Genomic DNA, 25,563 nt, shown 5'->3' on the forward strand with positions numbered 1-25,563 from the left:
TATTTCACAGGAAAGAGATCTGATACCTCTCTGAGACCCTGGAAAGATCTCTTTAAATGAATGTAATAATTTATTTCAATGTATTTTATTTTAAGTTTCCAAATCAAAGTGCCCAATTGTTCAGCGCTCTTGTATAATCAATAGGAACATACCAGCAGGGTAATAACAAAGGCTATTACAGAACAATATCTTTGACAGGTTAAAAAGAAGGAAGTTTTAAGGGAAAAATCAAAAGCACACACTTCACCTTCCAGGCTCTGTTGTTTCCATGACATTATTCTACATTAAAACAGCAGAGGGTATAATAGTGCCCAATTCTTTTTAAAAGCGGACTTGCAAAGCTATTGTGAAGCCCAGATTAGGTAGCTCACGGCTTTGAAGCCGGTTCAAAAGCTGGGCTACCAATACCAAACGTTTCATATAATATATTTAACATCTCAAATTTCTCCTATTATTTGTGTTGCATTTGCATATAAAATAAAATAGCATTTCCACTTTCTCCACCCTCCTCATTCTTCCAATCACCACAATTCACAAACAAATGCACGTTGTTACCTCTAACTAGAATTTTCCATCTACTGTGCAGTCAAGACATTTCGGTGCATGAATGCCCAGGTGTGAATGTGGGACAGTTTTGTAGGTTTAAAGGAGACAATGGGTCCCTTGGCCATCTACTATGCGAGCACATACTGCGCATCTAAGAACTTAAGAAGAGCCATGCTGGATCAGACCAAGGGTCCACCTAGTTCAGTACTGTGTTCTCACAGCAGCCGACCATGTGTCAACCAGAAACCCACCCATGTTGCCCAGCAGCTGAGGTACATAGGCTTACTACCTCTGATTCTAGAGGTAGAATAGAGCCATCAGGACTAATAGCCCCTTTTAAAGCCATCCAAATTGGTGCCCATCACTACATCTTGTGGCAGTGAATTCCATAGGTTAACTATGCATTGTGAAAAGTACTTTCTTTTATCTGTCTAGAATCTCCCACCAATCAGCTTCATGGGATAACCCCAGGTTCTTGATTTTAAGAGAGGGAGAAAAATGTCTCCCTATTCACATTCTCCACATCATGCATAACTTCGTACACATCTGGTGGATAGCAGAGCAAGCATTTTCTTAACCAGTTTGCTCTGACAGCAAGATACAGATTGGAAAAGACAGTCTCCCCACAAAATCACTCGGTGAACAACAATCACATGTAAGCAACTCTCCTTTCTTCACTGCAGTCCCACATTTGGAAGATGGTTAAGCTCCTATAAGCAGGTATTAGGAGCCTTCCTTACTAAACACAATTTTGGAAAATTGCCTGCCTAACTTGAGCATCATGTGTGCAATGCACATTCAAGTGCATACATTGCTTAATGATCATAGAATCAAGTTTTTCATTCCTTGTCTCACTGACATTGAGGATGCTTGTGCCATCATGGAATGGGCTGGGCAGGTTTTGTTCTGACTTTATACTGTTAGTTTTACCCTACCCAGTGCCTGTTTACCCTACCCTGTGCCTGTTTGCTTTCTCTTCCCCTCCTTATTGTTTTATTATGGTTTTATTAGAATGTAAGCCTATGCGGCAGGATCTCGCTATTTACTGTTTTACTCTGTACAGCACCATGTACATTGATGGTGCTATATAAATAAATAAATAAATAAATAATAATAATAATAATAACAACAACAACAACAACAACAACAACACAGGTAGCCTAACAGCATCTTATGAGTGCTAGTGGAGTACTATATAGCAACAGCTACTCTGACCACCTACAGTATTTAGGGCTGTCGCTTTATCCTATGCATCAAGGAAGTCTTGGGAGATGCCTCCTTGCCTACTGTGATCATCATGAAAGGCCCTTCCCTAGCTGCCATGCCTTCTGTATAAGGAATGTGTCAACTGCTGGAAGGGCCTTTTCTGTTGTGGCATCCCAGTTCTGGAATATTCTCCTCAGGAATAGTTGTCTTTTCAGCAGCAGGCAAATATAATATATTTAGGCCTTTTTAAGCAGCAGATGATTCCTTATCTTGCTCCTGATGTACGTTTCAATTCCACTACTGTTTAAGTTTGTATTTATACTCGTCATGTTATTTTATTGTTTTAACAATTTTTATTTGAAATTGAGCTGCCACAAGCTGGAGCGTGTTCAGAGGAGGGCAATGAGGATGATCAGGGGTCTAGAAACAAAGCTCTATGAGGAGAGACTGAAAGAACTGGGCACATTTAGCCTGGAGAAGAGAAGATTGAGGGGAGACATGATAGCACTCTTCGAATACTTGAATGGTTGTCACACAGAGGAGGGCCAGGTTCTCTTCTCGATCCTCCCAGAGTGCAGGACACGGAATAACGGGCTCAAGTTAAAGGAAGCCAGATTCCAGCTGGACATCAGGAAAAACTTCCTGACTATTACAGCAGTACGACAATGGAATCAGTTACCTAGGGAGGTTGTGGGCTCTCCCACACTAGATGCCTTCAAGAGGCAGCTGGACAACCATCTGTCAGGGATGCTTTAGGGTGGATTCCTGCATTGAGCAGGAGGTTGGACCTGATGGCCTCATAGGCTCCTTCCAACTCTACTATTCTATGATTCTATGAGATTTAACTAAAGGGTAGGATAAAATCTTTGCTAAATAAATTTGAAACCTGCAAGACTTCCTTGCTTGATACGCCATCAGAGACAATGTTGCCCCATATACAAGGGCTTTTTATTTGTGCACCTAGGGGAAAAAGGGGGTTGGTTGGTAACTTCAAATACTGTAAACATACAATCTTTTTCTCTAGTTCAGGAGGGAAGAATCACATGGTTGCTGGTATCAAAAGCTGCCAAGAGATCTAGGACATCAGGGTTGCATCCCTCTATCCATAGCCAGATTAACCACAGGGCTAAGGGGGCAATATGCCCTCATGGAATAGTGATTACCACCTATAGAAAACATTTGGGAAATCCAGGGTTTTAGTATCACGGGGATTGGGTCGCAACATATCCAGCCCAAACAAGGGGTAGCAGGAACGACAGCTCATGTTCTTTCTATGTAGCTCTGGACTTAATTCATCCCCCACTTGCCACAAAATATATTTGTAGCCATTAAAAACAATCTGCCAACATAAATAAAATTTGCCATGATGTGCTTCTTGGGGGTGGGTAGGAGAAGAATATGGCTGAGTATGAGTTATGTCAGCACTGCAGTAGTCCATGACTGTTATATAAGGAGACCATATATAGGGAGTTATACTATGGTGAACAGATACAAAACAGGGCAGGGCTCCTGCAGCTTTAACTGTTGTGATGAAGAGGGAATTTCACCAGGTGCTGCATGCATATGAATGACACCTGCTGAAATTCCCCTTTCAATACAACTGTTAAAGATACAGGAGCCCTATCCTCCTTTTCATATGGTCACCCTATGTTGTACCAATATAGCTGAAGAGAAAGTACAGTATGGCATCACTACAATGTAATTCAGAGTTATTATCTAATCTACTAATGTGCTGGGGCTTCTCCCTGCCTTTTTAAGGGAAATACAGTTGAGGGGGCTGTAAAGTATTTAATGAAAAGGATACTTTCCTTCATTAAATACTTTCTGCATTTAATTTCCTTCAGACCCCACCTTTTAAAATCCCACACACACACATATCTATGTATTGTATCTAAACTTGAAAATCCCTGTAACTAAGTTGGAAAATCCCCATAATTCTCCCTGTACCTGATGATGGGATATAGTCCACAAAAGCTTATGCAATCAAGACTGAATACATAAATTAATTTCAAAGGTGTGCCATATTTCTGATTTTTTTAAGGCAAATTCCGTGCATATCAAAGATAGAAATTGGATGTTCCTGAAATAACTAAAGGAAATTTAGACATGTATAAGGTGCATTAATGTTAGCTCACAAAATATATCCCGTAAATTTAATATAAACAACACTGTAAGGTCAAAATAGTTAGAAAGCTAAAATATTTGAACGGTGGTTGCAAAAGACTTTTCTGTATTTAAACCCATGAGTATCTAAACTCTAAGGCTAACTAGTTGCATAAGTAACCAATTAACCAAGTACCATTACTTCCAAAGACTATTAATAAGCATGTAAGATTTTCTGGGTTTTGTTTGTTTTAAAAAACCCATTTGCGTATTGCTTTTTAATGTTGTTGGTCCTTCTAATTTAAATTCTGTTTCTCAGCCATTAAGATTCTTAGCATGCAGATCTGGACTTTACAGAACATGATCTGGGACAATTCTTTAGGGCATAATTATAACCGTTTCCCTTCAAGGGTAAATTAAAAAGAAGGTGAACAATTATTTAGCTAATAGGTTAAATGATGATAATTGTGTTTGTTTGTTACATAGTATAATTTGTGATGTTCCTGTTTAATTTCCAGTTACTAATTGGGTTATAATAGGGACATAATTCTGTGTAAAAGGAAGATTAGAATGTCAGAGATACCTGTCAAGGAATCATACAAATTTTAAACAAGTGATCCAATAGTGATTGTGGAGTATGTGATACAGAAAGAAAAAAAACCTGTTCATGTTCTGTGTGTGATATGTAGCAATCTACTTCCCAAACTAAATATGTTTGAAAATTATTTTATGTCCTGTAATGTCATGGCCACAGAGTAGCTGTTTGATTAATCCAATTGGTACTGTAAGGTGGGACAGAATTAAAATAAAGAAAGAAGTATTTAAACTGGCAAAAATTAAAAAGTATTAAAAAGTATTTAATACTTTTAAATACTTAAAAGTATTTTAAATACTTAAAAAGTATTTTAAATACTTAAAAAGTATTTTAAATACTTAAAAAGTATTTAAACTGGCAAAAAAACCAACAACTTGATCTTGATCATGCAATTACATTTTATTAGAATCCAAAGATTCCCCTCAAAACAGATTTTAATATTTTCTCTTTAATTAGCAGTACACAAGTTCACAGACTGTTGTTACTGACTTGTTACACTGCTCGTTCTACTCAGAGGCCCGGTCAGGCTTAATCCATCCTCTACTACAGGACTTTCCAGGTAACACCGATGAATTTTATACCAAGTTCCTCCTTGCCGATAGAAACCCCTCAGTTACCTATAAGGTTGCTAAATTCTGCCACTTGGCTATGAGGACACGTCATAGCCGATTAACCTCAGAGGACTGTTAAATCTCTGGGAGATGGGAACTAAGGATCTGTACTACTTTGTATGGTTGTTGTTGCTGAATTAATGTTGGTCTTGGACCGTAATAAAGTGATTGATTGATTGACTTGTTACCATTTTCTAAAAATAAATTGGTCAATTAAGCTGAATATAGCCTTTGAAATGGTTAAATATATGAAATCATACTCATTGATAGGTTGTAAGGATACATTGCCTTAGCTAAATGTTTCATTGCCTTTCTCCAACAGCGTCTCTGAGAATTTTACTTTACTCAAGATAAGTAGAGATTGTCAAAAAGACAGGGTCCATAAGAGAGAGAAACCAAAAATGAGTATTTGAGAGCACAGAAAGCAATATGCGTTCTTTGGATGCATTACATGGAAAACAAAGCTTCAAAGCATGTCTGTTTAGGGTGCTGGTGACATAAAATATCAGTGAGTGAAATGATGCTTGAGGTCAGTCCTTAAATGCTATAAAACATTGAAAAGAAGAGCAGGGGAAAGCTTAAAAAATGAAGACAGCTAAAAATATTCTTTTCAATGAGAAATGTGAAAAGTTGAGTGTTCAAGCTGATCAAATGGGAGGTTAAGTGGATGCAGCATAGCATTTCGAGAAAGAAACGTTTCTTATTAGGAGAGCTTTACTACAAGAGAGAGGCATGAAAAATTAAGAGAAGATAAAACCGATAAAATTACTGAACAGGCCACATCTAGAGCTGGTTTAGCTAATAAGGCAAGTACTCTGCAGTAAAAAGTCTGATACAAACTTATTTAGTGATGCAGGTTTACCAGGAATTCTCCTAATTTGATTTATTTATTGCCAAAGCTGTCTGGGCGGTTTACAAAAAAAATTAGGCTAATTTGCACCACAAACTTTTAATTTATGTTGGAAAATTTTCTGATGTTCTAGACTTGGGGTCTCTAGCATGTTGCCTGCAGGCACCAATGTCCTGATTTTTATTTTATTTTTTAGATTTCTTGAAATTATTCTTTTTTAACTGGTAAGCTGGCATGCTGCAATGCAAAGTGCTGCATTCCAACACCACCTTTATTTTCAAGAATGTTTTAGGTGTCGAGGTGGGCCAAAGCACTGCTATGGGCCCTGTAGTTTTGAAGCCAGAATCTAATTCAGAAGTGGACTGGGATGGTTTAAAGATCCAATTCAGTCACAGAAAGCCTGCAGCCTCAGAAAGCTTAGCTCAGCCTGGTTTCTCGTATGATGGCAGGCTGAGGGAGGGCGAGCTGGTTGAATTTGCTCAGGCTGTGGAATGTCAGAATGGTACGAGCTTCACTCTGCTCAGCTTTTGCAGGGACGGGAATTGAATCACTCCAGGGTACCTCAAAAGTTCAACCTTGAACAACATGCCTGCAGCTAAGAAAGTTGATAGCCTCTCTGTAGGAACCAGACAGGTTTGGAAGATTTAGGAAAGGAAAAGGGGGTTTCAGGCTTGTTCCTTGAAACGGAAGTGTCTATCGAAGCGGAATAAAAACACCTTCTACAATGCAGCGCTGGCTTACAGGCCAGAATCACGTGTCAGTCAGAGGGCTCTACCCTCTCACCCCAACCCCATGCTACAGCTCTTTGCTGGTAACATTCTCATCTTTAATGCCTTCTGAGAAATGGGTGTTGAAGCAGGGGAGTTCAAAGGAGTGTTTTTAAGTTTTGGAGCTCAGACCCCGCCTCTACCTTATACTTAGGTCCATAGTAAAGTTCAAAGTGGCTAGCAGCCGTAAAACATAAAACAATGAAATCATAAACTCATCAATAACATCAATATTGAAACCAAACAGGTTTAACAAATTGCAATATATTTACAATGGCCATAACATGTAAATTTATCAGGATTAGGGCCTGACTGAATAAAAATGTCTTCTCCTGCTGGTGGAAGTTTATCAAAGAAGGGATTAGATGGACCTCCATTGGCTAAGCCAAACCAGATCCTGCAAGAAGCCACCAAGAAGTTCCTCTTTTATGTTCCTACCAAACAAGCTTCAAATGTCGGCAGAAATATCTTAAAATACAGGCAAGATCATATAGTAGAATACAGTTTTTCAAAAAACCACATCTCAAGTCATGTAGGACTTGGTAAGTCATAACCAGCACTTTTTAATTGGGCTCAGGAGCAGACCTGCAGTCAGTGAATCTGTTGAAACATTAGTCACATGCCCCCAATAAGCAACCCTGGTGAACAATCTTCAACTTTCTGAATCAGCTGGAGTTTCTGATCACTCTTCAAAAGCAGCCCAGCATGGACTGTGTTACCGTAAACCTAACATGATGTAGCAAAGTAATGTGTCACAGTGGCCAAATCTGATGACTCCCAGAAAGGCATTCTAGCCTTAGCTGACATATTAGCCTTATCTATGCAACATCACTCCAGGCCACTACCAAAACTGAAGCATGCAGGTTCAGAGCTGAGTCCATGTAAACACCCGAAGTATAAATCTAAATCTTCAAGGAGAGTTCAATAGCCAGGACAGGTTGAAGTCCTGCCCCCTCATCTGTCTCTCTACTGATCTGCTTTGTATGGACTTAGTTTTAAAGAAGACAGAAGAGCTCTTGGCACAGGTGTGCAATGAGAAGAGCCTGATGTAAATTACTCTGGGTTACTTTCCTCCTGACATTGCACAACCTTTTATTTCTCTTTCCCCCGCAGTACCTTTTAGAGGAACATTTGAAAATGAAATCTTCAGTTTGTAGGTGATCGCATAAAATGCACCTTCACTCAGGTGAGTGAACAGAGGGATAGAGTGGCAAACAAGTGGAATTTGATATACTGAAAATTGGGTGAATAACGGAACCAGAAATTAAAGTGCACACATTACACAGATATGAATTAAAGAGTAAGAACCCAAGAAGAGCTCTGCTGGATCAGACCAAAGGCCAATTTTGTCCAGTATTCTGTTCCCACTGCAGCTAATTGATGGCCACAATTAGGACAAGAGTGCAACAGCAGTCTGCTAGTTGTGTTTCCCAGTTACTGGTGTTTAGAAACATACTGCCTCTGATACTGAAGATAACATATAGCCATCATGACTAGTAACCACTGATAGCATTATCCTCCATGAATTTATCAAATCCTCTTTTAAAGTTGGCAGCCATCATTGCATCTCGTGGTAATGAATTCCACAGATTAACAATGTGCTGTATAAAAAATAATTTCCTTTTGCCTGTCCTGAATCTTCCACTATTCAGCTTCATTGAGTAACCCCCCAGGTTCTGGTAATATAAGAGTCGAACAAACCAATCTACTTTCTCCAAAACATGCATAATTTACTACACCTCCTATAATGCCCCCCCCCCGCTCACTTTATTTCTAAGCTTAAAAGCACCAAACATTGTAACCTTTCCTCATACAGATGTTGCTGCACCCCCAATCATTTTGCTCACCCTTGTCTGAATGCTCTCCAGCTTTACTATATCCTTTTTGTGGTGCAGTTACCATGACGAACTATCATTGTATTCCAAGTGCAGTCACACCATAGAACTGAATAAAGGCATAAAGGTTTGACTGCACAATATCTGAAGCGATATTCAAGTACAAATATGCCATTTGTTTTTCATACATGAAGGTTCACAAAAATATTCATGTGCAAAAGGGAAGCTCACCTTCCCCCTTTCTGATAGTGCTCCACCATCTCATGAAAACCTTCCTTTTCCATCCATCTTTTGGGTGCCAAACTAAAAGTACTTTGATTGATTCCTTGGATAAACAAGATTATTTTGGTTTTCATCTGCTGTGCTCCTGTCTTTTTAAATTGCTTTTGAGATTATTATGTCTTTAGAATTGGTTATAAGATGCCCTGTGCTTTGTTGCTGTTTTTAAATGGAAGAGCAGGATATAAATAAATAGACAAAAATAAAATAGAATAAAAAAAATAAGTATTACAAGGCTGACACAAAATTGTGCTGGGCTTGTATGTCAAATCAAATCTTTGGGTTTCAGAAAATAACAATGCACCAAATGACCCCCATATCTCTCAAGATTCAAGCCAAATTGTCATAAATTGTTGAAAGAAGTCTATAGGGCTCTCTGTCCCTTTAAATCCTTCTGTACAGAACATAAACTAAATGAAGGCTTCAATCCATCATCACGCAAATAAATTTCTAATTGAACAACAGCACTTCCCAGTCCTCTCCTTCCCCTCTGCAGACCCCCACAACCCCTTCCCAAATCTGCTACATAGAGCCCTCTAACCTTCTGCAGCAGACTTGGGGGGCAGGCATGAGTCTGCATCAGGGAGAGCAAATCCCTTCTGCCAGCAGTTTCTGTTCTGCTGGCGGAAGGACACTGTTGAATCTAAGGCAATAGAATTATAATTATTTAAGCAGAAGATTTATATAAAGGTTAGAGAGAAGCTTTTCTAAAAATGGATAACACTAGGCATCCGTAATCTGGCTACAGATAAAAGAAAAGGTTTCCCCACTTCTCTGACTTCCCAGTCTTCAGAGGAAAGTGCTAGTATTAGGTAGTAGCACTGTCAGAACACTGAAATGGTAATACAGCTTGCTATTTTATTGTTTTACTCGGTACAGCACCATGTACACAGATGGTGCTATATTAATAATAATAACAACAACTACTACTACAATAAGTTATGTTCAAATAAATGTTAAAATGTTGCAGCGTAACAGGAATGAATGCATAGAGATCTGTCAAACTAATTAGCACAGAATGTCACCTTCCATAAAATACAGAAACTTTCTGCTGAGAAGTGCAAGAACACTGTTAAATGAATGTAAATAAACCATACAGAATTCAACCTTATGTTATAGGTATTTAATATCCATACCTTAACGACAGGATTCAGCAGAACGACACCTGATTTCTTTGTAATCACATGTTTTGTTGTGTAATGATGTTCAATGAGCTGAGGAATAGTGGCAAACCCAGTTCCTTCAAATCGGTATTGATTCTATAAAGGGGAGAAATTGAAGAGGAAATACAGATGTTAAACTAAAACCTCCTATTACCATGGATAAGAAAATGTCTGACTTCTATCAGTTTTCTTAGAGAGTGATTAGGATCATCTTCATGAACTTACATACTTTTGATCTGTGAATTACGAAAGAAGGGAATAAACTAAAATTCGGTTATTTGGGTGTCAAAGCAAGTAATATATAAAGTAAAGTGATTTTCACTGAATTAACAATTGTACGTGTACAATTCAGCTCTGTTTTAAGACAAACAGCTACAGAACTGAATGTTTTAACGTGAAAGATTTTTTTTCTGGGGCGTGTAGCAGTTGATGCTCAAGGCTGCACTATAAGTTAATTATAGCTTTAAAACATGAGCCAAGGTTTACATTGGCCTAGTTTGCTGAACCACAGTTTATCAGCTGGAATGAACATCATGCTTTCTCCACCGCTTCTCCTCTTTTCATCAGTGCACAGATTTTAGTTAACTTAGGGTGCAATCCTACACACGCTGGGACAGAAAAAAAGCCTTACAACTTGCGGCAGTGTCCTACTGGAAATTGTAGGACTTTCTTCTGTTTAAATATGTACAGGATCGTGCCCTTAAACTGCAATTTCCTGTTATGTACAAAACAGGGAAGCTGTGATCTTAAACCAAATTCAGAAGAGAAAGTTTGCTCCTGACTAGCTAAACTATGGTTTAGCAAGCCAGAAAATGTATGTCAGAAGGCTAGTGTGAAAATAATTTAATATAACCATTGCCATGACCAAAATGGCTAAAAACAATTTAACTTCTTTAGATATATAATTTATGAGAAAACTGAGGTAGAAATATCATAGCATACGAACAGAAGGCAAGGTCATTGTTAAAAGGTGTTCAGTGATTATAACAAGCTACATCTGGGGCCATTTAACATATACCACAAACACTTCCAAATGTAACAAGGAACAAAGGTCCCCACCTGAATCTGGCCCTGTATTCTAAGCCTTGAAATGGAAATGGGGCAGATTTTCCAATTATTTGTTCTTTTAAACCAAATTTATCCTTTGAAAAGTATCTGCAATATATATCTTCTAGTATTGCGCTATTCCAATACTTTTTCAGTGGATAAAGTCCACATGTGGAATTTAGTAAACTGTGGATATAATCAGAAAGGACCGTTTTGCCTTTAATGTTTTCATCAACTGGAGTAGCTGGGTAAAAAGGACTAGTTCAGCCATCCTTGGAGACACACAGTGGTGAGTCACGGGGAACTGGAAGATCAAAGTAAATACAAAGGCTCCTCTTGCCACCAAAATCTGAATCAAAACCTGGGAGGATGTGTCTCATGGTTGTTTCTGTATGCAACATTAATTATGAAAGGAAAAATGGAGAGAAGGCCTCAAACAAGGAAGGTAGGTCATTATATGTACATAATGTGCTTTTAACAGTGATTCCCATCAAGAAGTATTTCTTTGACTATGGTTGAAATGGTACACAGTACTAATATTTCTGAATTGTGCTCAGCCAATTTTTTTTCATTGATGAGCACTTTTAGAGTATTGCTGAACACAGAAAAAGAAAGAAAAAAGCTTCAATCCTTTCCCTCTGTGACAAGCAGACATCCCTAAGGTAATTCAATTGTACAAAAATGATTACACTGTAGAGCTTCAGCCAGTGAAACCTAGCGTTGCAGCGCTTTCCAGGTATCATCTCAAGCCACAGGAAGATTACAATTATCAATCTTTTGTTAGTGATATATTGCCACTTGCTTTTAATGATACATTATCAGAATTCTATAGTTGGAGGGATCTGAGGGTGAACATCTAATCCTACTCCACAAAGTTTCACCTCAATGACCCCCAGCCCCAAAACTCAAAAAACCTCCATACAGTTTTTCAGCTGTCCAGTTATTCTTCCAAACAGGGAAGGTTTTGTCGTTACACCCTTGTAATTTTGCTTTATGTAGGATATGATCAGTGGAGATAGTAGGAGATCCATGATGAGGTCTTTCACAGCTTTTAAAAATTTGAAGAGTGTTTGATTCAGATTGGGACTGTGATGTCGGGGCTAGGGAAAGTTAAGCCCTTCCCTTGTGCCATTTTCCCAATGAAAATGTGCACCCCCAAGGGGCAAAAGAGCCATGTGTGGGAGTCCTCACCACTGGAAAACAACAGTTTCCTGTGGGGGGTGTAGGGTTTCCAACAGGAAAATGGCACAGGAAGGGAAGGTTTGAATCCCTCTTCCCTCTCCCTACAGGGTCTTAAACTGAATTAGCCACTCCTGCCCCACACATTTTAAAAATAGCAGGAGATCTGATCTAACCTGGCTCTTCGTTTGGAATAAATACCACAACTTGATTCTATGCTCACTTTGCTCATAATCAAGAACAGAAAAAGTAAAAAATGTCATCCTTTTAACCACTCAGATTTTGAGTAGAACATGCTGTTATTTTGAATGTTTGTCCTTAGTTTCTTCAGAACTATTACTATAGCCCACATCAATATTCTCAAAACAAAAAAAGCCTAGTTCTTCGAGCGTTTTAAAAGCACACTATAGATTTTTAAGCCTTTACAGGTCTCCTATCCTCCTTCATCAATTTTAAAAGATGGTGACAAAAAATGAACGTAATACACCTGAAGCTTATCTAAGAACCCTTAGAGCAGTACTATTAATACCCATATCTTGCACACCTTCTTATTTTATTTTAGTAGAACTCGACAGGGCATTTGCAATTCTTCCTCCAATACTAACACACCTGTTTACAATTACAGCCCACATTACCACTAAAAATAATTCCTGCAATCAGCAATGGAGTATACAGCACAGTTATCTCTAACGACTGAGCACACTCTTTCTTGGCTCCTAAAAGGCCTTGAGGGTCGATTCGTCTGATTACTTTACAGCACTGAAAATGTTTCTATAATATTTTAAGGTAGCGTAGCGAACTGAAAAGTGGACCCCAGTGGGGATAACTCTGATGTTTACCTGAAGTTGTGGGAGCCTCTGTGTAAAAAGAAAATGGGTGAGTAGAAGATCATTGTCACAGTTCTACTCTGCAGGTAGTCCTACTTTAAATCCTTTGTTCAGCAGTTTGATTGTGTGACATGTGCTGAGAACAAAGGAATGCTACAGCCCTCTTTGACGCTTCAATGACTCATGCAATTAGAAGAAAGGTGGACTCTGCTAGCTTGGTCTGCCCCTCCATTGCAACCCTGTCCCCGCCCCACATGCACTGGAGAAGATGAGAAGCTGGGAGCCTGTTCTACATGTGTAGAATCCTGCATGGCCAGGCTTCTAAAATAAATGCACAGGGAGCCAGATCCCTGCTTTACACCTCCTCCTCCAATCATGGAGAATGGTAGCCAAAGGGCAGTACATGGAGGGTACAGGGACAGGATGGACAGGATGGGTCTGTGCAAGCACAGCTCCACTGATCCCTGCGCGTGATTCTAAGCACATGAGTCATTGAACACCCCAGTAAGGCTTGCACTGATATCCTATTTTCTCTTGTCTTGCCCAAGTGAAAAGGACAGCCTTTGTCCACCCTTCAAAATCAGAAATAGGAATGAAAGAAGAGGACACAAAGATGAAAAATAATTTTGATGTAGGGCATTGGCAATAATGGGCAAAATGGAACAAAGCACGTCCCTGTCTCCATCTCAGCCTCAAATTTTCCCTTCACAGAAGGCGGAGCAGAAGTTCTTGTCATTAGACTCTATTTTGTTTCGATGCGGTATAATGCTTAACATCAAATGCTGGGAACAAAAAAAAAAGGACTAGGATGTGGCAGACTGACCACTACTGGAAATGGAATGCTGTACGGGATGGATAGTTGGTCCTATCCAGCAGGACAGTTTGTGCGTGTGTGTTTTACAGAGGAATGTTTCAGCAGATAATGCTTTCTTAACCATTGGTGCTTCCAGAAGAGGTTTTACTTGTGCAACTGCACTCCCTCATTCACAGGATTTTACATCACTGGGGACAGAAGACAATGTCTTCCACTTGTAGCCCCCCTGTGTGCTTTCCCACCACTTCTTCCATCTTTTCCCTCACCCAACAGAAACCCATTAAGGAAGAAAAGACAGAATAGCTGCGCCATGCCTTTTGATGCTTGGCACTACGAGCCTTCTGTCTGAAAGCACCCTTAAGAGGCAGGGAAACAACATTGTTACAGGAGCCTAGTTAATAATGATGCTATAAACAGGCCTTGTATCTAAGACAAATACATTTTTAAAAAGCAAATGCCAAATTCAGCACAGTGTCAAACATACATCAGCATACTGTATGATGAAGTGTCTCCGCTGTCCATCTGAAAACACAGAAAGGACATATTCACCAGGCTTCCCATGACTCTCTCGCACCAAGAAGTCTCCTTGCTGTTTTAATAGCTCTTGAGCTTCTACTCTTGGGATTGCACCATGATACCAATCTTGCTCTGCTAGGGGTTTTTCGCTGGTTGATATTACGTCAAAGAACTTAGAGAAATATGAAGAAAAGGAAGATTAGTGAATATAGGTCATTGTGTATTAAACTTTAATTTAAAGTGCAATTGAAAAGATTTTAGTACCTCTCTCAAAACTGTTTCATTTATTAATTAATGAACTACAGTAACCAAATCTAATTATATATAAAATTGAATAAGTTTCTATTTTTTTAATACTTTCTTTAAAAGCTACAAGCAGAGCTACACATTAGAGAACAATTGAGAGAAAGAAATGAATAGAAACCAGTGTAGATCATATAAAGATTATTTTTAAAAAGCAAAACAAGGCTAAGGTTGTTTAAATGCTCTTAAAATGAAGTATTTCCCTCCTCTCTGATGCATTTCATTTTTTTAGGACTAGGCCATTTGTCTATTGATGTTTAGTATTTATGGCCCAAAGCTGAGCAGTTAATTTTCCACGTACAAATACTCAAAGCTAGCTCATGTCATCAACATCTACCAAAATTCTGAAATAATGATTACAGGAGTGTGAGAAATGCCTCATATTTTCCCTGATGTGTTAAATTATCTGGGAACAGGGTATCTGAAGGATCGCTTCCTTCCACACAAGACTGCCCTCTTATTCAGTTTTTCAGACACCATCGCTGGGAGACCCCACCTTAGAAGTGAGAAAGCCTTCTTGTTGTTGGCACCTTATCTGTTGAGGTTCCTCCACATACCTGTTAAGGTGATCCGAAATATTTTTGTCTGCCCAAGCATTGTACAACTTCAGATTTAACATGAATAAAGCCAAGGAAGCCTTTTCCCATAGGTCTGGGGAAAGGGTTTCTCCCGCGGCTTGACCTTTAAACAACGAGCCGCGGGAGAAATCCTATTCTCCGACTTGTGGGAAAAGGATTCCTTGGAGGTAGGGAGATGTGGGGCAGGGGAGTGAAGGGGTACCCTGGTGGGGGGACTCCTTCAGAGATCCCCCCACATCAGCATGAAGGTAGATCCTGCCTTTCTTGTTTTGTTTTTGGAAGCAAAAGGCATACCAAGAACAATAGAAAATTTATTTATTTATTTATTTTAGCGCATTTGTATATGGCCCCATAACCAAAGCTCTCTGGGAGGTTTACATAAGATTGGGGGTAGCAATCCAAGTCCTGCAATCCAAGCCCTGGCCAAGGACCATGGGGGCAACACAGTCCTTTGCCAGGGACAGAATCCCTCCCGCCGATTTTCCAGACAGGGCACCTTTAAATCGCCAAATGAACTCTATGGAAGTGATCTTCATGGACTTCCATTGGCAATTTAAAGGGCTGCTCTTTTTTATTTCCCTTTAGCTTTCCTGATGCAGTGCTGGAGTGAAGCAGCAGGAAAATGAAGGATACTGGCACCCCTGCATGTTGCCCAAACATGCCTGTGTGTCTGCTATTAGTTTATATGTTTTTAGGTGAATGGTTTAGTATTTCTAATGGATTTTAATTTTTGAGAACCGCTCAGAGAGCTTCGCCTATTGGGCAGTATAGAACTACTATAAATTAAATTAAATTAAATTAAATAGCCTGCTTATGGTGGACTCCATCGTTCTCAGAAATATAGCAAAATAATAAAAGCTGCCTGGAAGTTGTTTTTGCCCCCCACCATTCAGCTTGAAGATGAGGGGCAAGGATACAAGATCAAATTAGGTTCTCTCAGGCAAATTACTACCTTATAGCCTTCTATCCAATTGACAAACCAAACCAAAATGAAGTGAAATGGCTTCTTCCTGCTGTGGCTAACTCAGCTGTCTCGGACTATTTGGTCTGCTCATGTCCAAAGTGGTTTCATCTAAGGGTTTGATTGTGTGTGGGGTTTCCCCCCCCCCCCAGTTTATCTATTCTAACATAAAACATGTTTACCTAAAAGAAAAAAGCTGTGCTTTGCTTTATCCTCTTAACAATGATACTTGAGTAATTTCATAGCCATCTCAACAGATTTTAGTCATAGCCTCTCATTTAGTTGGTATACTACAAACCTATAACCTAAATAACTGTATGTTCTGTAATATGACTGGATAAGAAGAATCAGCCAGAGAAAATCTCTGTTACCAGTTATATGTATACTCAAGCTGGAGACTTTTCTGTTCTGTGGTATAAGAATGCTAAAAAGCACTAATCCAATTCGGATTCTCCCCTATTGTGAAAAAAAAGAAAGTATCTTCTCATCCAGTTTGTCATTTTGTTGTATTTCAAACCATATTTCTCTCTTTCAATTAGGACAACTAAATAACTGCCTGCACAACAGGCTATATTTCATGCTACTTGATGCTTTAAAATGCTAGTGTTACAAGTGTAATGATCTAAGAGCTCCACCAACACAGTAGCAAAGCACCCATGGAGACTACACTACTGTAAAGAAGTAGTCAACAAGTACTCTATTATGTACTCTACACAAGACCGTACACCTCTACTGAATTATCACCAACAGGTAAATTTCATTTCTTGTGCATCTAATTGTGGAACTCACTATGCTGAACATGCTAATGGTAACCATGAAGTAACAGCTCTGGTTATATAAGAATTATTATATATACAATGGACTGGATGAGGGCTAATAAACCGAAACTCAATCCAGACAAGACTGAGATGCTGCTGGTGGGTGGTTCTTCTGATCGGATGGGGGGCGTTCAACCGGTTCTGGATGGGGTTGCACTCCCCCTGAAGGAGCAGGTCGTAGTTTGGGGGTTCTCCTAGAACCATCTTTGTCACTTGAGGCTCAGATGGCCTCGGTGGCATGGAGTGCTTTCTACCAGCTTCGGTTGGTGGCCCAGCTACGCCCCTGTCTGGACAGGGATAACCTAGCTTCAGTTGTCCATACTCTGGTAATTTCCAAATTAGATTACTGCAATGCCCTCTACATGGGGCAGCCTTTGAAGACGGTCCAGAAGCTGCAGCTTGTGCAAAATACGGCGGCCAGATTGATAGCTGGAACAAGGAGGTTTGAGCATATAACACCGATTCTGGCCCGCTTGCATTGGCTGCCTATACGTTTCTGAGCCCAATTCAAGGTGCTGGTTTTAACCTATAAAGCCCTACATGGCTTGGGACCACAATACCTGATGGAACGCCTCTCCTGACATGAACCTACCCGTACACTACGCTCAACATCTAAGGTCCGCCTCCGAGTGCCTACTCCGAGGGAAGCTCGGAGGATGGCAACAAGGGAGAGGGCCTTCTCGGTGGTGGCCCCCCAACTGTGGAATGATCTCCCCGATGAGACTCGCCTAGCGCCAACATTGTTATCTTTTTGGCGCCAGGTCAAGACTTTTCTCTTCTCCCAGGCATTTTAACAGCATTTAACAACATTAAGTTTGTTTTAAATGGACGCCAGAATTGTTGTTTTAAATGGATACTGTTTTTATACTGTTGTTTTTATGTTTTTGATGGTTTTTAAACTTTGTATACTTTTTAATGTTTACCATTTTTAACTGTTGTAAACCGCTCAGAGAGCTTCGGCTGTGGGGCAGTATATAAATGTAATAAATAAATAAATAAATAAAATTAGTAAACCCAAAATATGAATGATTAAAAAAAGTTAAAACATTTTCAAGTTCCTAGTCCAGTACTGAAAGCCAGTGTGGTGCAGTATTTAGAACAAAGAAGTTGAGGTTCAAGCCCCCTCTCAACTAACTTTCAGCCTAACTGACCTTAAGGGGTAGCTGTGAGGATATAAGGAGAACAGTGTATACTGTCCTCCTGAGCTCCTTGGAGGAAGGGCACAATAACAATGACTGACAGAATCCAGAAAGCACTGTGGCCACCTCACCATACTAATGTGGCTTATTCTGACTACATCTTTAATGGATGTACAGACTTTGACTGGTCCCCATTTTTAAGCAAAGCGACATGATTCACACCCTGGACTAGTTATGTGGACTGGAACATAATTATCCTTTTTCTTGCACTCCTCAGAATTTTGTGTTAGTTCTTGGCCATTCAGGTTGAAATGCATACAAAATGTGAGTTTGTGGGAAATAGGTTAAAAAATAATCCACATTTTCATGTGGATGCGGCTTTAAAAAATGAAAAGAAAGCACATTGATGCAGAAAAGCAATGGCTACTACTCCTGATGGCTAAGTGCAACCTCCAGTATCAGAGGCAGTAAGTCTGTATACACTAGTTGTTGGGGAACGTGGGTGGGAGGGTGATGTAGCACCATGTCCTGCTTGTGGTTCCATAATTGACAGCTGGTTGGCCACTGTGTGAACAGAGTGCTGGACTAGATGGACCCTTGGTCTGATCCAACATGGCTCTTCTTATGTTCTTAACATACTTATGAACACACGCAAAACTGACATGCACCAGAAACGGACTGATCTATCCATATCTAGCTATATCTAAGAACTACTCAATTTAATGTTAACAGTCCTGCAGCAACTACCAATTGTGCAGTTATGCACAGATTATAGTGTAAGGAAACTATTTCTGTTAAAAAGCAAACAAATATAAGAATACAGTACCTGCGGACTTACCGATGAAGAGCCTAGCATAGACTTTGGAGATCTTATCATTCCAGCAATGGAGTGCCGAATGGTATCAAACCTGGAAACTTTATCTTTCTTATCCTAAGAAACAAGGGGAGGGAAAGGCAAACCATCAGAAATTAAATCACCCTTGCTTTGTAGATTAAGGGTCCAATGCTAGATGGAGTTTTGGCTGGATCAAATTTATTGGGTAAAATGAATGGTCAAACTTCAGTAATGTTAATGAAAATTGCCTCCCTGTTTGCAATTTTAGTCTGAAACATTGATGCTTTTGGAGAGTTTAAAATCAACAAAGAATGGTCAAACTGGGTAACGAGTCTAAAATCTAATATACTAAAATCAAGTCTCAACTACTTCTTTTTATCCCTTCAAGACATACCAAATTGCTAATTTAGGGTGTCTTTTTGAGTGCATGTCATTGAATTTACTCTCATTCTCATATGAACCTCCTCCGCCACCTTACATCTTCCAGGGGAGTTTGCTTGCTGCTTGACCACCAAAAATTGCATTAAGTAGCCCAAGTCAAGCCCTTAATTAGAAGACAGGCCACAAATTCCTAAATAGAGACCTTCAGCCCTATTTAAGGTTTCCTATCTACAGATTAGAGTATCCTGGTTGTTCTGTTGCCTGCAAACATTGCCTGGTGGAAACCAGGCTAAAGACATCTCTCAGCAAGCAAAGCAAATGGATCTACTAAAAAAGAGAGAGTATATGATGATAACAACAGTTATATAGAAATAAAATTCTGCTATGGCAAGGATCCTTCATACTCAATTTGAGCCCTTTACAGCAAAGTTTATTGTAACAGTATACAGTACAATTGGTGTTTTTAGACACTGTATTATTTATACTAATAAAGATTCAATTCTCTGAGTGCTAATCCTTATATAATCAAAATGGCACCATCCACACACAAGAGGGAAGGGTATGATAAGGCTTGGGGGAACCAGAAGTACAGGGGGAAATGCACAGAAAGGACCCCCAAAATGACCAAGTAGTCATGGAATACTGATTGACCATGTGGGATGCGTGGGTGGAAAAATAGGTGGGGAAGGGTTAATGAAAGAAATGGAGTGTCTGGAATCCTGAACAGAAACATTCCACTTTGCAACACTTTCTTTCAGGTCCAACTTATTATTTCTTAAGAGTTGTATCCCATTGCTTGGCCAAAGTACCTTCAACATATCCTCAATCTATCTTTGTATATGTTTCCACCCAAAGTATAATCACCCTGTTCAGATGACATGCTAGGCCACAGTGGTTAAGCATTTATGATGGCTTAGCATGTCATGTGAACCATGACTTAGCATATCGTGTGAACCATTCCTAACCATGGTGGCTACATAAGCATGGTTTAAACATGCTCACTAACCATTTTCTGCAAAAAGGTTAGAGGGCTAACCACAGTAAAGTGTGTTGTCTGATCAGGCCCATTGATATAAATCTTTCAAATTTAACCACAAGCCTGCAGAGGTCACCAATTCAGGTGAACAGCTAAGGTACTGAACTCACCCGCTATCATCCAGACCTATGAATACTGTCGCATGTTACAACCAAGTGTTCGAAATGCAGCTCACCACTTCCTGCCATACTCTTGAAGTATTACCAAATTCCTGGGACATATCAATGTATTGACATGTATGGATACCTATGGATGACTTGCCGTCTCAACTGTGCACTTGCACGCATCCATGGCTTTCTCCCAAAGACTTTAAGGTATACCACAGGCCAATGTGAGCTGAAAGTTGAATATCCTCCCTGGTGTTCTGTTCAGTAATTGACCAAACCGGGACGCAATTCTTTTTAGATATTTAAAAGAAACTTGAACTACATATTTCTATAACATGCTGGATTTGGTGCTACATTGGAATGTAAACTGTCTGAATAAAGAAACCACAAGAGACAAGGGAGAGCAGATGCAAGTTTAACTTGTACACCAAAATAATCTTGAGACAGCATTGTACAACATTACAACCAGTATCTGTCCTATCTGCACCCCAGATTCTCACAAATAAAATGTCTGACTCCTTTTAAACAGTCTTATATCTACACAACACGGCACAGCAATTTTAAATTACAATCTGTCCGATAATAAAACAGGCTGCTCGGATTTCACTGGCAGGTCGATTTTATATCAATGGATTAAATGGCTCCTTAAAAAACTGCTCGCTGCATTACCATGGATACGGTGCCTAATTTTGCTTCTAGGTCTGCCAGGAGTTGGGATGATCAGCTCATTTCACGCACCTCAGGTAATGACAAGATAAAGGGTCTTCTTCAGATAAACGAGTCGTGGGGATTAGCAGCAGCTAAATGACTGCTTCTCCTATCGCTGAGGGGGAAAGGGACAAGTAACGGCGTGTGCATCCTGATGAGCAATCCTAAAAATTCATTCAAGTAATGCCTTAATTTTACATTCACTAACACCCACCCACTGCCTCCAAGACAGAGACGATGATGCCCCTCATTCTATTTTGCCTGGAGTCTTTAAATAAATTCATTTCCTTTAAGAACATTAAAATTCAAAATGCAATCTTTTCCACAAATAATAAGGAGAGCCAAGGGAAGAAAGGTTTCCAGATTTCTCCTTAATACGGGGAGGTCAGCAGCAGCTGCCAAGACTGATAGCAAGACAGTGGCTGTGCATGGAACAGATTGCCATCACGTGTGTCCAAAGACATTACCTAGAACAGGTATTATAATGTGGGTATTTAGCAAATGGTATGAAGTATCTCCTTCTCCGAAATCTAAATGTTCAACCGGGGGGTTGTGCAGGGGGCCGGGGGGGTGGGGGGGAGGAGATACTAACGTTCTTGCAACATCTCCCATCTGCACGGGAGTCATTGTTCTGTTCAGATCACGGAGATCCCCAATCATATGAAACTACTGGGCCAAATTTCACATGCTACTAAAGATGCCAATATATTAAGCGATTGGCCCGTGGCATCTGAGAAAAAGCGTCACAATCCAAGCCACGCAGTCAAATCAACAGGCTATCACACAACATAGATCATAAACATGGGAAAACAAGCAGTGTGAAATGTAAGTCAAACATAGCAGGTGAAATTTTAACATTTGCTCAGAAGCAAACTGGGAGCTTATAAAACTCTGTACAAGACAGATGTTTCACAATGTCCCTTGGTAATCGCAAATAAAGTCGAAGAAAGTCATAGAAGGAAAAGTACAAAATAAGAATTTATATAAAACAGAGCAGCCTTACATCACCTGTCAAAAACCAAACAGTTTGGAATCCCCCACATACTGCAAATCAAAACTTGACGAATTCTTTGATTAAAAAAAGGATGAGAACTTTTCCCCCATACCTTTCAGGAATGAACACACGCATACACAGACACATATATATCCTAAGGATGTATCTAATTTTTAATATATATCCTCAATTGCTGAATGCCCTGCATTCTTATTTGTAGAAAGGAGGAACTGAAATCAAAAAGTGGCTTAAAATTTACTTTTAAAAAACGATATATAAAATGAGAAAAATCTGATTTAAGCAAGGTCTGTTGATAGATCAATAATTGATCAATTGACTTAGCAGGCAAGTATTCATATACAACAGTATGCTGTAATTTAGCATTATACATGCATAAGCAGAAATGAGCCTGCATGCTCCTATTCCCCTCCAATCCTGAGGAGGAATAAACCAGGTTTCAATTTTGTTTTAGCATATTCCTGGTTTGTCAATACATGCAAATCAGGAATTGTGACTTAAAATAAACTCTGGTTAACTAATCAAGCCACAAAAACAATCCAGGGGTTGAAGCAATTAACTAAGCAGTATTTTAAACTACATATAACAATGAGCCAGGGAGCTGTTAAAGTGAAACTAAATCCTGGTCTATTCCTCCTCCTGGCTGGGCAAAAGGAGAGGGGGCGGGAGAATACTCAAGTCCAGCACTTTGTGTGGGCACATTCCTGCTCATGTACATAACCTTAAATTATGGTTTACCATTATGTGTGAACTTACCCACTAACTGGATTAAAGGAAATTTGCTGGTTGCTGCTCCATTAAACAATCTAAATATAGTCATACATAGCAGTCAAACCAAGTTATAGACTAAAGGCACACAGATATGACCAAATCCCTTTTTTTCATTTGTAGCAGTCTGGCATGTGCTTACAACTTACTTGTCTCAAGGGAGAACAGGCGAGGAAATGCCCAATATCAATTTACTTCTGAGCATGTTGCCACCACCTACAATTTCTTCCTGGATTGGTGGCTGGAAGGACATCTAAGCTACTATGTGTGTGACGAAAAGGCACAGCTAGCAAGCCTCCCAGTCTGCATCAGACAGGGACTGCCTCAGTGCCTCCTTGGGAATGTGGACAATAGCTTAGCTCATAAGCAAGAGAGATTCAGAGTCTATAAAGCACTAGCTTTTTACAAATATCAATCCAAATATTTTTATATTAAGAGTCAAAATGGTAGAAATCAAGAAAGGGCAGTCAAAAATCAACAGAATAATAGTCTTAACTACGGTATTCTTTTTACCCTCACGACAGGGATAAGGAATGAGTGGCCCTACAGATGTTGTTGGACTACAATTCCCATAACCCCTCACTATTAGCTCTGCTAGCAATGACTGATGAGAGTTGCAGACTAACAATATCTGGAGAGCTACATGTTTCCCACTCCTGACTTAGGAAATCCTAATTCCGGTATCTTACATGAGAGGCGAATTCTCCTTCTGCATGCCCAAGCATGGGTCTGTCCACCAAGGACAGAAGACAAGGTAGACTCAACAACCCTTATTTTCATTGGGTGGGTTTCAGAAAGGGGAGGGAGGATGATAGCAATAAAGCCGCTGGCCAATGAGGCAAGTCACAGTAGGCAGGGGATGTTCTGGAATGCGGTGATCAAAGCTGGCAACTCCTTCCTGAGGGTTAGAAAGAGAGGACTTTCTGTGCCACATTGTCCTTGTGAATAAACAATTTTCTCTTCCCTATATGTCCATAATTGCTTCATAAATAACTAAAACAAGGTTATTGAAAAACAAAATGGAATAACTGGGAATATTACTTTACTTCTACAAAAATAAATAAAATATCCAATCTTCAGCAAATTTGTTCCCTCTATCTTTTTTATGCTATTCTGATATAATTTGTTAATTTTGCCATTATAGAATACTTTATCCAACTATTCTTCCCCAGAAGGGGTTATTTGTCCTCTGCACTGCTGTGCATACAGTATTCTTGCTGCAGCCTATGTATAGACCTGGTTCGTAGGACACAACAGCCCACTGTGGCTTAATGTATGTGCAGAGGCTGTTGCATTGTGCGAGACACGACTGGGCACCATTTTTGCATGGCACCCATGGGCACCTGGCTTGCCATGGCTTTTCATGTTGTGTGAACCCAGACAGCAGGGGTTGTTGGAGGGTTAGGCAACCCTTAAATAACCCTAAAACAAGCCACTCCCTGTGCCTCCTGGTTGAATCCTTTGTGCTGGTGAGTACTGGAATGCTCACTGGCATTAATGGACACTCTCTGCCACTGATCTTAGTGAGATTTCGATTTGGAAAAGGGGAGACTAGAGGCTGGGAGGGCTTGCTGTCATTGGCTAAGACTGTCAGCAGGAGGACCCATTACAAACTCAGACATCCAAGGAAGTTTGGACTTGGCTCATCATGAGCTCAGAGTTCCCAAACTGGAGGAGTTAATTTCCAACTCTCCCTGATCTCAATTCACTCTTCAGCACCATCACCAAAAATAGCTGCCTTTCTTTTTAACACTGAAGTAATTGATATGGCTTCAGTGGCATGGACTCTAATTTATATCAACGTTATGAGGCAGCAGAACAGCTTTTCAAGAAGTTTCCAGATGGCACACGCTTTAACACTCAAAGGGCTGAGTCACCAAACACACTCAGGATGCTGAGAAGATAATGTTCCTGCAAGCCAACTGTTAGCTTTTAAAACAGCAGCTTTGAAATGAAAAAACATGCTTGCCAAAGCATGCAGCTTTTTTGACCAGAAACAAGCATGCAAGAAAAACGAACACCCAATCACTCTTTCCATTATCTATAAAAAGAGCCTCATGATCACCTGATTTATAATATTTGTATCATCTTTCAATAAAAAAGTTTACAAAGCATTTTAACATAGTATTATTAGGCAACAATGAAAACATCATAAAATGTCTTAGATATTTTCAGTAGTTTCATCTAGACCCAAGATTTATTGAGTCTTGTAGGCCTCAGTGAGAAGGTGGACAGTTCCTAATTCTTGGAATTCTCCGTGGAGGCGGCTATTGGGAGATGTTAGGCGAACAAGAATATAGATCATCCTTTCCACAGCCCTCTTTTTGCTGTTGCCTCACCAGGTCCAGAGTGACTAGAGAGGAACAGAGGCCACCCACCCTAGAAATGTGTTACTAAGCACTAGGCCCAAGTAACACAAGATATTAATATCTAAAGGTGAGAGGAGGGTTTCCTCTCAATGCAGGCAGCTGATATCAACAGCTCTTGGAACTCTCAGCCTTTGTGATGGATCCAAAGGATTATTGTTCAACAGATCTGATATGTGGTTGTAACAAACTGAAATCAGCAAACTAGCCCAC

At 39.8% G+C, this 25,563-nt stretch overlaps 1 protein-coding gene across 1 annotated transcript in view; it reads right to left on the reverse strand.

Annotated features, from left to right (window-relative positions):
* The window catches only part of FER (FER tyrosine kinase), a 176,472-nt gene that overhangs the window by 88,801 nt on the left and 62,108 nt on the right, over positions 1-25,563 (reverse strand). The window contains exons 11-13 of the mRNA XM_063129537.1: positions 18,976-19,068; positions 14,307-14,510; positions 9,929-10,051 (exon numbers count right to left, since the gene is read on the reverse strand). Coding sequence (XP_062985607.1) covers positions 9,929-10,051; positions 14,307-14,510; positions 18,976-19,068 — 420 coding nt within the window. The remainder of the gene's footprint in view (positions 1-9,928; positions 10,052-14,306; positions 14,511-18,975; positions 19,069-25,563) is intronic.

The sequence above is a fragment of the Elgaria multicarinata genome, chromosome 6 (genome assembly GCF_023053635.1).
Source record: "Elgaria multicarinata webbii isolate HBS135686 ecotype San Diego chromosome 6, rElgMul1.1.pri, whole genome shotgun sequence".
NCBI classification, from domain to species: Eukaryota; Metazoa; Chordata; class Lepidosauria; order Squamata; family Anguidae; genus Elgaria; species Elgaria multicarinata.